The following is a 13,925-nucleotide window of genomic DNA, read 5'->3' as shown; positions in this document are numbered from 1 at the left end:
TCAATTTTATTAAATTCTCAAAAAATGTTATCATAATAAATTATAGTAATAGTGATAAGCTTTTGGTAATTTTTTCTTAATGGGTCTAGGTTTATTTTAATAATGGCAGAACTAAGATACAAATTTCAAGAATTTAATAAAATTGATACATCTCTATTCCGGCTGCGGTCACTATTAATTTAAATTTTTCTTAAAATATTTTCACCACCAAATCTAAATCATTCTTTGTTTTAAACATATAAATATACCAACAGACCAATTTTTAGGTTCGTATTTTCATCATTGTTCTAAATACTATGTTCAAAAGAAAAGATAACACCATCACCATTTATAAAACACAGATAAATCCATTTGGGTTTTTGTTTTTCACACTTGGCCTTTGAAACCATATGCATGATAATCAAAATACCACATCATTAACTTGGTTTAGAAATTGGAGACCGTCCACGTCCCATTGTGAATCCCCGTGTTCCATCAGGCATTCTAGGTCCCGGTGGTGGCTTCGATGGTTCTACGGCATGGCATGAGGATGTAGTTCCATGGCCTGTATGATGTAAGCATATTACGAAACAGAATCGAATAGGGAAAGAAGGAAACACGAAAAAGACAATGCCGGTTTTGTAATACCGTGTCCATTGGCACCACGATTTTTCTGTCTCCTCCCTCGTCCTCTGTTTCTAGGTCGAACCCCATTTTTCTCTTTGGACAAATGCTCCCCATCCTAAAATGTAGAAGCAAAGTTGCACCTTTGATTACTACACTCTCTTCTTGAAGAGTTGTGTGAAATATTCGATTATGGCACATCCAAGAACGAGGAAGAAAAAAACGAAATCTACCTTCATTTAATTCTAAATTTTTTTCCTTGTAAGGAATAATAGAATAAAGAGTTAATGTTTAGTGCAAGTATATCGGAATTCGCATGAGCGCATGTTTTACACGAGACTAATTCTTGCAATCAAGTAGATAAAATAGTACTGAGCATGAAAAAGAAAGAACATGTAGCATGCATACCTCATCATCTGGTATATCTTCATGATACTCACTTGAAGCATTTTTCTCCTCGGTTCCAGTTTGATCAGATACCTGAGCATTGATGTTTTTTTCATGAGCAGGTCCCCTCCAAGCTTGCTTTCGCTGTCCATGCTTACCCTAAAACACGGAAATAATATCAATACTGGCTTATTCCTTGGTAGAGAAGTTGTTCAAGAAATATGGACCATTACCTTTCGCTCAAGAAGCTTAACATGCATGCCATTTCTCCAGTCATGTTCATCGTTCAAAGTAGCCACCTTATGAAACCACCGGAGAAGTGCTCCGAATCAATTAATCGAATAATCAAGCAAGACATCAGTTACAAAGACTGAAGACTTCTTTGACACTTACAGCTTTTTCAGCAGCCTCAATAGTCTCATACTCCACCAGTGCGTGTAACTAGATCCAGAAACCGGCCAATTAAACGGACCATAAACAAGGTTATATACGTATAAATGTAAATAGCTCTTACTAATAAAACCATATCTTGCCATAAAAAAGACAAGTTTTTTAAATCATAATACTTTTTAAACTTAATTATAATTAAAAAATAAAGTAGTATTTTTAAAGTAAATGGTTATTTTAGGGTAATTATTTATCAAAATTTAAGTCTTAAATGCCCCTAGATACATATATACACCCACCATGTGGGTATTTTTTTTTTCAAGAAGTAATATAAATAGTTATCTTGAAAAAAAAGTCATTGACAAAAGTGGGTAGAATTTTAATAAAAATATGTAAATTTTCAAATAAAAGAATTATAAAATTAATGCACATAAATAGCCTTCCTATATTACTGAGTTAGTGTCACTTGACTCATGATACCGAACTCTAGTCAACAGTTTATTATTAATATAGATAAAATTTAAAGATAAAACCTAATCAATACCCACGATAACAATGCATTGTAAAATGCCAACTGATTTATAAGAAGCAACTCAAAAAAAAAAAAAAAGAAAACTTAAAATGTTCATTGATCATATATAAGTAGTTAGTTTATTAAAACGAAAAAGAGAGAAGAGAATGATAGAGAAAGGACACAAAATTCCTAACTAAACAAAATAGTATCAGCCAAATTAGAAACCAGTTCCATACCTTACTACTGATCAATATATCGGCTCTACCAGTTTTCTTTGTCTCTTCAACAGCATGTGGATCACGAACTGATATTTTCTTTATCCTGAAAATTCAGAAGAAACAATAATTTAGACAAGGATAATCCTCAAACAACGGAAAGAAGAAAGAATGAGAATATTTTCTTTATTTAAAAATGAAAATATACCTTCCCACTTCACCAAATATCCTCTTAATATTTTCTACCGAATGATCCTCTGGAAGATTATCTACCAAAATGGTGAATAACTACGGTCCACAAATTAGATGCCACGATGCCACGAAATTAAGAGTAAAATATGCGACTGAAGCCATTATGTTCCATAAGAGAAATACCTTTGGATCCCTAACTTCAATGAACGGAAGAGGATTCCGACGCTTTACCTTCTTCCCATCAGAACTCACAACCTGAGAGGGTTTCAAACTTTCCATGAAAATAGAAATGGCATACCAGAGGGAAGGACGAAACAAAAAATTCTAAATTATTTTATTGTAGCGTATCAAATCCTTATAACATATACAATTTAGGGCCATATAGCAGTTGATCTGTACAAAAAAGGGCAATATTTCTAAGGAGCGAGCATCTAGAAACATACAAGTAAAGATGACTCTTTGAGAGCAGCAACTATTGATGTATAATTCCTGGTGAGTCTTTTCGTTTTCCTAAATGAAGAAATAACTGAAATAGGAACTGCAAGGAAGACAAAAAGCCATACGGAAGTCAATAACAAGATATCAAGGTAATAAGAATAGATATTTTTATCTGAAAAAGTGATGGGTACCTTCTAATAATAATTAATCAATTAAGAAGGTCTCAAATTAGAAAAGTATAACAAAACAAGAACACAATGAAAGCTTAAAATCTTTATACTTATCTTTATGAAAAAGACAAGAAGAATATCAACACTCCCTTTTGCATATATCACATGATAAGGAAAAGAGTGTCATAGATCCATCTATGCAATAGACACCAATCTAACTAATTCACTGGTTGCCATCATGCCATGCAACTTATTCCACCCAATGAAATACTCTTCTGCTCAGTTTTGCTTTCTTCAATGAATTTTCAAAGTGCATTTATATAAATATAAATATATACTAGAATTCAAAAAAAAAAATGGAAGGGAAAACAAGAGAGAAAGATATAAGCCAATGAAAAGACACGGCCTCTTCTGGTTCAAATAATGCTAAGATTAATAAAAGGAAGGGAAAAGTGGACACAGCTAGCAAGCCAGCCCCTTCCATGTCGCATGTACAGCAATTCTATTACCAACTACCCGTTTCATTGTTTGAGGGAAAAAAACTCAAAAGATAAGGTTCTCATGTTTCAAACACAACAATAAACATGACCAATATTAACTAATCGGTGGATTGAATATACCTATGCGTAGTTTTTATTTCTCAAATTCATCCTCCCAATCCAAGTCCAAATTCGTTTTCTTAAATCTTCTACCCGATTGCTGAATCTGATTTAAACTCCTTTTATCATTTTGGCCAAAAAATTCCATTTCCCTGATGATTCAATAGGTAACTACTTGTTGCCACATAACTAAACTAATCAAAGTGATAAGTTAAAACATAATACTTAAAAAGTACAAGCAAGCTACATTAAAAAAAAAAAAACTAAATACCAAGCAGAGTTCTAATCACTTACCAAAACCTTCTTTGTTCTTCTTAATTAGTCCCATCATGTAATTATCAGTAGGCAGATTTTCATCGCTAAAATAATATTCCGCCTACAAAATCAAACATAAACATAAATAAAGATCAACCAGAACAATTTCTAGGGCTTAAAATGTCAAACAACACGAGAGAAAGAGAAAAAAATATTTTTTGGGGGCACGCTTGCCTGCTTAATGATCTTCTTTTTGAGATCATCAGTAAGTACATCAACCGCCGAGGAGATCTCATGATTCTGAACCTGATCCTCCTGGCCGTGATCATCTTCATTTTCGTGACCGTGATCGTGGTCAATATCATCATCGGACGGCGGAGACAGAATATCGTCTTCAGGTGACCCGATGGGAACGGAATCGAGAGGATCGTGCGGCGGAGAAGGCGGGATGGAGTCGGCGGTGGCGGACGTCGGCTCCACGTGGAGGTCCATCTTGGAGAGAAAGGGGGGGGGGGGAAGAGGTAAAAGAAAAGTTTTGATTAAACGAAGGGAAAAATCAAAACCCTCCCGCCCTTCTACCTCTCTGGTTTCTTCTGTCCAGTGACCCTTTTATAAACGAAAGAGTATTTTCCGTCAAATTTTTTGGTAAATTACACCTAAAGTTACTAAACTATTTGTAACTTTACATTTTGGTCACTTAACTTCAAAATGTTACAAAATGATCACAGAATTATTCAAAAGTTTTCATTTTAGTTATTAACTATTCAAAAGTTTTTATTTAAATCATTGGGCTATTAAGTTTTTTATTTAAAGTCTGGCTAGTGAGTTCCAAGCAACGATTGGTATAGTGGATAATACCCATCAATGAGTAGAAGAACATATCTTAAATTCAAATCGATCTGATGATCAGTATTTGAAAAAAAAGCTATTTGAATTTTGGTTTCATAGATTAGCGATATCTAAAGCTATTTCATGAAAAAAAAAACTAAATTATAGAAGAGAAGAGGAGGCTACACAACAACAATTTTAACAACCCAATAACTTAAATGAAAACTTTTGAATAGTCTAAAGACCATTTTGTAACTTTTTAAAGTTGAGTAACCAAAACGTAAATTTATTAATAGTTTAGTGACCTTACATGTAATTTACCCTATTTTTAATCCCTTTGGATTTTATAATTTTCAGTAAAATAATATTTTAAATTATAATAAATTTTTCGGATAATTAAAATTAAAATAAATTAAAGATGTTAAAATTTATAGTGTTGACTTCAAATCATATTATATTTATAATTATCTATTTCCTATATAAAATAAATAAATAATAAAAGTATCCTTAAATTAAAATAATTTTTTAAAATAATAATATTTTAGTTATTATCCAGTTGAATAAATATCAAGTTAACCTGCAATAGCAACTCATTTACATATTTAGTATATACTAACAGTTAATTGCATTAAACATCTTCAAACTATTATTTTCATTCTGAATTGGTTTTAATTACATTCTTAAACTATCAAGATTATATCAATGATATCCTTTCGTTACTAAAATTATTAATTTCCTTGTTAAGCAAAACATTAGGTCGCACGTGACATAATTTACAATGAGTATTGTAAAAATAGATATCTTAAAAATCTTTATTTCGAGGTTTTTGAAACATTTACAGAAATTTTATCGTTCACTCTTATAGTCAGTTTTACTTTATTTTTAATTTTTAATTTAAAAGTTATATGCAACATTCTATTCATTTTAAATAAATTTAGCTCTATAAAATTTATGATATTCTTTAACCGTTTTAATAACGAAATGGTCTAAAATGATATAACATCAATAATTTAAAAAAATTATTCGATTTAAATTTTAATGTAAATAATTGTTGTCTCCTAATATTACAAAATATTTTAAATGTGTACCCAAAAGTAAAGACTTATCCAATCAAATATAAAATGACAACTTTCATTTCATGCTTATCTATCACTTATTTAATGAATCGAAACCTTAAATTCAGTGAATCTGACAGTTTCATCCAATCGTGACATTCATAAAAATTAAATAAAATTATATCAAAGGAAACGAACCTTCTTGTCTCATCTCCACAAAAAATTACTGCCAAATCATTTGAGAAATAGGTTACTTATCTCTGGAGTTTAGTATTAATTAGGTATCTTGAGTTCGTTTTGTATTGAATTAATTTAAATTTTTAAAATTTTAGGGGTATTTTATCGAATTAATTTTGGGTTTAAATTATTTTTAGATTTACATTATTTTAAAGTTAGATCGTTTTAAGTTCAGATCATTTAAGACATGGTTATTTGAATTGGATCAAATTAGTCAAGGTGTTGATCTGAAGAAGAAAAGTGTTAAACCAATTGAATCAAGAACCGATATGGACCAACTAGACTAGGCTAAAAACCGGTTGACCCGGATATTTTATTTTTTTTATAAATTTTTAATGATTTATTTAATCTAATTGGACAAAAGCATCAATTGAGCCAATTGGACCAACTAGACCGGTTGAACCATTTGGACCGACAAATCGATGACCTGACTAGTTCGACCATCAATCCAGTTCTAAAAACCTTGATTTTAAATTCAAATCGTTCAAATTTAAAATTCAAATATTTCAAGTTTTGGTCACTTCTGGTTCTATTCATTTAAAGATGAAACTGTTCCGAGTTTGAATCATATCTATTTCGAATTAAACATGTTCAGTTTGTAATCATAATAATTTAATAAATATTTAATTTACAATGTTTAAAATATTATTATTTATATTTTTATAAATTCACTAGACATGTGACTTCAAAAATATTAAATAAAAAATAAATAAATAATTTCGGAGCGAGCTACTTGGTGCAAATATAACCAATATATTTTATTATATTAAACATATATATGTGATATATGATAAGAAAGGATTGTATCAAATTAAGATGTCATGCCATTTGTATCTCATCTCAATAGTTTAATGCCACGTCAACTTTTTTCTCTTGAATTTTAGTATAATCCAATTGAGAATACCAAATGACCTGACATTCTAATTTCATACAATTCTTTCTCAATATACTATAAATCCTACAGAGGTAAAAAGACTTACCTGGTCACAGTCAACTCCTTTTTTGGTGCAAAAGAGGGAGACGGTTAGAGTTGCTTCGGACTGATTGAAGACAAGAGCTGGCTCAGAGTGGCTGGTAAATCCGACCAGAAATGTGCACTTGAAAATATACCTGAACATATGGGAAAAACAATTATAAATCGACTTCGAATACCTGAAAAAATACCAGAAAACCACTTTTAGTACAATTACCTGCTTTTGCTTTATCCATTCCTTATTCCATGACCACATGAAACTGCAGGGGAAAAGTTGGGAGTCTACGCATTTACAGAAGTTGTTAAAGCTGAGAATACAGAAATAGATGATGTACATGTCGTTTGATATGGTCGTAATCTGTTTCAACGTGACCTTTTTTATAATAAAAAGGACAGTCGTGAAAAGATGCAGGCAATGCCAATGATAATGACCAAATAAAAGAATCAATTGATTTGGGGCTCGAAATTATAATTACACTAAGTCAATTACCTATGATCATAGTTCACTCGATATATGGGTGGGCAAACCCCAGCCACATATAACCTCAAAAAATGTCAATCAGAAGAACGTTAAAATCAGGTCATGATTAGGTGGGTCTCGTAAATGCCGGTCTAAGTGTAGATCAACAACAAAACATGTAAGTTAAACCACAGCCTAGATAAACTGGGAACCTGGTCAAGTAGGCATGGACTGCTTTTGGAACAAGAAAAAACTATACTAAACCATGTCAAAGGGCAGTGTATTCAGTGGCCATGTCAAGAGACATTAAAGCTCTTACATGGTTCCCTTCATCATGTTACTGCCTCCCTCTAAATAGATAGCATCTTTAATCGGGAAAGGGTGAGCTTCCGTGTTAAAAACAAATTTATCGAGTGGTATAACAGAGCTATCCCCAAAGAGTAAGTACAAATACTTCAAAGTTTCACCGAGGAAAAAGGTCTCCATCTTATCTCTTCTTTGAGGAGGAAGTGTGGTGACATCGTTTAAAGAAGTGTATCCACCGGAATCCACCTTTGTGTATTTCTCGAATGACTGAAAGATCTGCCAACCCCATTCCCGATATCTGCAGTGCATGATATTAAGTAAAAAAAAAAAAGAGTTTACACGCACTCGGACTGGGAAAGAGAGACTAGAAACTAAAGAACTAAAAGAGCGTACTTTGGATCTTGAGTGATACGATACAGTACAAACAAGGATTCAACAGTTTCAGGACGCAACAAATTGTGACGATCATTGAACTTAATTATTATGTCATTTACATATTCTGAACTCTGATTTCCGCCACCAAGACCATCTTCATAAAAGTCCTGTTAAAACCGGAGCAGCCATAGATAGATGAATAAGCAAATATGAACCATTTCGGTGCACATGCAAATTAATTTGATCCTATACTGATTTTCACAAACAGGTTAACCAAAATCATCTAACCTTAGTATGAAAGTATGCAATTTCAGGAGCCAGACCAGTGGAAGTTACTGAATACATCTCGAAACATGTCTTGGCTAAATCTTCTGCGAGTTTCAAGTTTTCGAAGTCTTCAATCGTAAGAAGGTTGTCCTTCATGGCTTTCTCCTTTGTGATGCCTTTAGTGGCACCAAGTGCGAGAGTACCAGGCAAAAAACACACCTGGCAAGTGCAGTAAAAATACTTCACATCAATGAGGGGTGTTCTTCAGGATCCGACAACAGAGAGGCTTTCATTGGAGTCAATGATTAACACGAAAATATAACTTATAAATTCACGTAAGTGAATAACTAGAGCTATAATGATTAGAAACACTGTGGTGGGAGGAACTCTTCCAATCACTAACTCTTTTGCACTATTCAGCTTGTTTGGTCTAAATGGAACCAAACTGTTATTCTACAGAATACTCCTTCGAAGGTATGGGCCAATAGCCTACTTCCTGACATTATTCAGCATTTTCTTTTTTTTTTGAAAAGAAATAAACTCTGATATACAGAAAACTACTGCTTTGGCAGAGTGAGCTAATAGCCTAGTTTTGATGGTAAAGCCAACACGTTTTTGTGCCAAGGAAACAGGATCAAAGTTTGACCTCACTGGTAAATAAAGGTTATGGAATGGACCAAGGAGACCTCTTGTTGATCCCATAGGATAGATCCAAAGAACGGGCTTCACTTTTATGCATCTAAGATACCAGTTAAGCTTGTTTAAGTAAGCAACTGGCAAATTTATTTTCGAGGAAGAGCAAAAACTTGTACAAGGATTATAACCACCTAATTAAGTTCGGATAAAGAACATCGGTTTTTTCAGCCTGCATTTCTGTTTCCTCTAGCTCATTTAAATTGCCCAAAAGAAAATTGAAAGAGGGTATCAGGCAGCACACAGCAATTAAATTTCTACTTGATTCTGCTGAATATTATCGAGTGGTATACGAAAATGTTATCAAAAGGAAACTTCGTTGAAGCAGAACTTAGAAGGCACATTAAAGTATCTGAAAGAAAAATTCTCAGAACTAAATATTAGAGGACATTGGGCTGTTCTGCGAACAGATAAGAGGAATAGAGAAAAGAAATAAAAAGAAGATCAAATATGAATTTCACAATATTGGATATGTAGAGACCAAAGTCCTAATTTGCTGAACACAACTATAACGATTCTTCAAATTAAAAAAAAGAAAGTGTACTCACATTCTCAACTGTACAAGCCTATAGACATATGTCCTAGAAGCACATAATGCAGAAGCTTATTCTTGAAAATGTTCTAATGCTTTAGACAGTAGGATGGCAGTATGAGACTAAATTTGATATCTTTCACCTTTTTAAAAAAAAAACAGACGCCAAATATTTCCAATTATCAAGGTATTCCTAGAAACTCAAGGGTGGAGAAAGCACTACATACCAGGTGATCCATTTTTGGACTGAAAGAACCTTTGGATCCACCAGGCAATTCCCCCACAAAAACCAATTCATTTGGTATCGTTTTTTGAACAAGCAAGTGCCTAACACCCCTCATTGCCTCCTCATACATATCATACAGATATGTGAAATTACCGTCTTGAATAGATCTTAGCTGAAGCCACACTTTGATTAGGTACTCATAATAGCTATCACCTCGAGATCCGAGTCTAATTTCTTGTCCAATAAATTCACCAGAATGAGGACTGCATGTCATAACAAGATTATCAAAGAGAAAATAAATAAATGCTCACCAGAATGATCTGCATTCCATATTAAGACAATATCAGGCCTAGATAACTTTAAATAAATATTATGATGACAGAACACAATGATGATAAGTATAAAAATGATATAAATGTATGATAAATGGAATTAACCTCGAATCATTTAGTCCAAAGAGAATGGTACCTTTACATACAAGAATAAGTCAGATTTATATTTGAACAACCATTAAAGATTTTCGTTGTTCACATTTGTGGAAGTCATAAAGGGATAAGGCAACCATAACAAGGGAAAATATCAAGCCAGCCATTTCCTACACATTCTCGCAAATCATTCACAACTAAGAACGAATTATTCTACATGTGAAATGATAAATTGAACACATTTAGCCTGAAAAACTGTTTGACCTTTATCATGAAGTTGATTGTGAATACATAAGGTCAATTCACAAGAACTTCTAGAAAGAGACAGTAATAAAATTTTCATCGAATTGACGACTACATAAGACGGTCAATTTTAGCACTAACTCAAAAATAATAATAACAATTTGGGGGGGGGGGGTTGATGGGTATGCAATGTCTCTAAGTAATTCGCTGTCTTCATTGTTTTCCTTTGTCCATTTAAACACCGCTCATTTCATCACTTAAGGCAATTTGTTTTCGCATAGTTAAGTACATTAATTAAAAACAAAAATATGTGACAGCCAGATGTCAAAGCAATCCTGCATGTTTAGAGCATCCAAAAAAGGTAACAGCAATGACATAATGAAAAACCAGGTTATCACATTGTTTTCCTCTGTGTTTAAATGACAAAAATCAGTTATCTTAGCAAAAGAAAATTTCTGTCAACCTAAACTTGGCAGGCTACAAATCTAGTAAGACATAAAGAATGACATTGCTGTTTTAAGTAACAACGACTTGGGAATTACGAAATATTTGATGCAAAAGAAACATACCTGATATAGATAGGAACTAGTCCTTCCACCTTTGGAAGAGTTTTGAAATGCGCGAAAACCTTCATCCCTTCTGTTTTATACTTCGGATCACCAGAAATTGCACTGAGGTAATTGAACTCAAGCTGTAAAGTGGAAACTTCTGATGTACTACTCAGTAGATTACTGGCTGGATGAGCTGAGGAATTTTTTAGCAGAACATCACTGTAAGGAATGGGAGTTGGACTAGAAGTAAAAGCAGATAGCAGACGATCAGCCAAATTTTTTGCAATCTCTAGATAAATGGTAGGTTTTGGTCCCGTATTTGCTAAGTTCATATCTTGATCCCCCCACTCAAATGATAAGCACTCAACAGACCACCTAAGACCCGTATTGTGGTTTCAAATAAATTAACATCCCCTTTCTGGCTAATCCTCTCTAAAAGATTTGACTCAATCCATGATCCCGCTTCAGAAACAACTTCCTCAAGACCCATTATCATGGCAGTATCAAGAGAATCTACAACAGTAGCACCTAGACCTCCTAGCCCATCAAATCCCTGCATGCTCAGTGGCAAAAGCTCATCGTAACCCATCGCAAACTTTTTATAGCCAGACCATGCATGGGTAAAAGCCTCCTTTACGTTTCGTTGTCTAGCTTTCCATTTTTCTTCATCATGCTCATTCGGTTTACCAGTAAATATACCAGAACTAACTTTTTCATCCCCTGATAACCGAGGAGGAAGCCTTGGAGCTCTTCTCAAAAGTTTTTTAAACCTTAGACCAACATCAGTAACTACCTTTTGTTCTTCATTTGTCCCAAGACCTTTTGATAGTCCATCAGTAACAGAAGGTGTTTTACTTGCATGTGTCAACATTAGACATGCTAAGCCAAATATCATAAATAATCCTAAAAACTTCCCTGTACTACAACTTACACATTCACGCTTCATATCACTAGTAAACAATGTTTGAGTGATCACCTGGAATACAACATATAAGAATAGATAATAAATTCAAATTAAACACGTAAATATGTAAATCCATATAGGATTCAAATATCCAAATCCATTATCCATACAAAAAAAAAAAAGCAAATTCAAATATCCGACACCGTTCGAACCAAAACCAAATCAGATTCAGATATCTCGATAAAAAATTTGATCGATAGTATCAGATATTCAAATTCTTTTTACTATCCATTGTCATCTCTTCATTTTCAGCGCGCTAAATTCCTTGCTAATCTTTTTTTTTTAATCTCATCTCTTTCACACTGATCGCTTCCATAAATATAATTACGTTCACATGAAAATCACATCAATATGCAGATCGTTAACAATAACCTAATAATTTAGCCATTAACTTCCTCTTAAAGCAATTTCTAACTTAAAACGAAACAAATTTCCAGTTCATCAAATGAAAAAATAAAAAAGTACAATTCAGGAAAATGAAAAGCAATAAGGAAATTAAGAAACAAATCCAATAAGAAAAAAGGAAAAAAAAATGAAGGGAAAGAGAGATCATAATACCTTAAAGAAAGATCGGTGACGGAACTTGGCATTATCATAGTGAACATCTTTCACAGAATAAGGAAGCGATTTCGACATGATCGAAAAACTCTGATCTAATTTTGTCCTTTTTTTTTTCTTCTAAATTTATCAGTTTTAAATCAGGAATTTTAACGGGCAAAATTTAAAATAAAGAAATAAACGGAAATTGTGAGGAAGCAATGGAAAATTTTATTTTTTGGCGGGGGACTGAATTCGCGCTAGAAAGTGTTAAAACGTTTTGGTTTAATTTTAGTTAAGTCCTTGTATTCTTTGAATTTTTGGAATTTAATCTTTCTGATTTTGTTTCTATAAATTTAATTGGCATAGTGCCAATTTAGCCCTCTATGTTTATATCTTTTGTCAATTTGGTTCCATTTTCTTTTGCTAAAATTGGCCATCAACTTTCCATAACTAGTCAAATCACTTTTTTCTAATGGAAATAATTATTAAAACATTAATTTCTTAATGATGTTTGCCTGGCAACTTGCATGACCGTCCATCTATAGCTCATGCTAATATGACATTATTTGTCTTATATGTCATGTTAACAAATGATTTAAAATTTATAAAAAATAAAAAATATATATAATTCATAAAAATTAAAAAAAAAAGCATGGAGTCCATTTGGATTGCCACAATGTTGCAATGATTAAAAATTTAATATTTTAGTCAATAATTTTGTTAAAAAAACACAACAATTTGACTCTTTTTGAAAGGTTGATATCAAATTCGACTCTTTTTAAAAGGTTGAGAACCAAATTTAACTAAAAATAATAATAAATGTCAAATTGATAAAAGATGTAAATGTTGAGGGCTAATTTGACATTATGCCGATTTAATTTCTATAATGAAATTTGAAGTCACTTAATACATTATTAATTGAATTTTAATTTTCAAATCAAATAAGCAGAGGGATAAATTCTTCAAGTTAGAATCAAATAGGTTGAACCGGTTAAATATGGAATTGGTGGTCCTATTGATTCAATCAATACTATTAAATTTGTTTATTGTAATTTATAAAATGGATGTTTATGTTTATATTATTTTGTTTGTGCTTGCTAAAATTTTTTTTCCTTATTTTTTTATTTTGTACCAATTAAAGTGACGATTTTAATAGTTGAACAAAAAATTAATGGTTTGATCAGTTTGATCATCAGTTCTTACAACATTAGTAAAAAGAACATGTGTGTGAATAGTTGAAGGGGTTGGCTCCTTTGGATGAAGTCTTCAAAGAGTCATTTGTCGGGCAATCAATTTGTCCCTCAACAGTAGAAGGTATTATCTATCTGTCAGTGTTTTGTCCTCGACCTCCACGAAGAGTCATGTACGGTTCACAGGGGTACGTACCTTAGTTGATGGAGATACGACCTGCAAGAGCTCACGTATATCATACACGATTCTTCGCAAATGCCAAGGACAAAACTCTGATATGGGAATAATACTTTTGATTA

At 32.6% G+C, this 13,925-nt stretch overlaps 1 protein-coding gene and 1 pseudogene across 1 annotated transcript; both read right to left on the bottom strand.

The window, feature by feature from the left end:
- Positions 1 to 299: 299 nt before the first annotated feature.
- On the bottom strand, positions 300 to 4,345 carry LOC107960259 (la-related protein 6A). The gene is made up of 11 exons (XM_041096265.1): positions 3,995 to 4,345; positions 3,800 to 3,881; positions 2,742 to 2,836; positions 2,482 to 2,553; positions 2,315 to 2,394; positions 2,128 to 2,212; positions 1,384 to 1,431; positions 1,224 to 1,289; positions 1,012 to 1,149; positions 628 to 721; positions 300 to 544 (listed from the first exon to the last, which is right to left on the bottom strand). Exons 1-11 carry the CDS (start codon positions 4,250 to 4,252, stop codon positions 417 to 419), a joined length of 1,146 nt encoding a protein of 381 aa, XP_040952199.1. The 5' UTR covers positions 4,253 to 4,345; the 3' UTR covers positions 300 to 416.
- A 1,221-nt stretch (positions 4,346 to 5,566) lies between these two features.
- Positions 5,567 to 12,582, bottom strand: LOC107960260 (mannosyl-oligosaccharide 1,2-alpha-mannosidase MNS3-like; annotated as a pseudogene).
- Positions 12,583 to 13,925: the final 1,343 nt, after the last annotated feature.

Source organism: Gossypium hirsutum, chromosome D06 (genome assembly GCF_007990345.1).
Source record: "Gossypium hirsutum isolate 1008001.06 chromosome D06, Gossypium_hirsutum_v2.1, whole genome shotgun sequence".
NCBI lineage: Eukaryota > Viridiplantae > Streptophyta > Magnoliopsida > Malvales > Malvaceae > Gossypium > Gossypium hirsutum.
This window is presented reverse-complemented; position numbering and strand designations above follow the sequence as displayed.

Bases quoted from the DNA above. Each gene is read 5' to 3' on its own strand.
- LOC107960259 (XM_041096265.1), bottom strand. From the start codon at position 4,252: ATGGACCTCCACGTGGAGCCGACGTCCGCCACCGCCGACTCCATCCCG. The intron at 3,882-3,994 runs GCAAGCGTGCCC...TTGATTTTGTAG, and splicing joins AAAAGAAGATCATTAAGCAG to GCGGAATATTATTTTAGCGA. The intron at 2,395-2,481 runs GTATTTCTCTTA...TGTGGACCGTAG, and splicing joins TTGAAGTTAGGGATCCAAAG to TTATTCACCATTTTGGTAGA.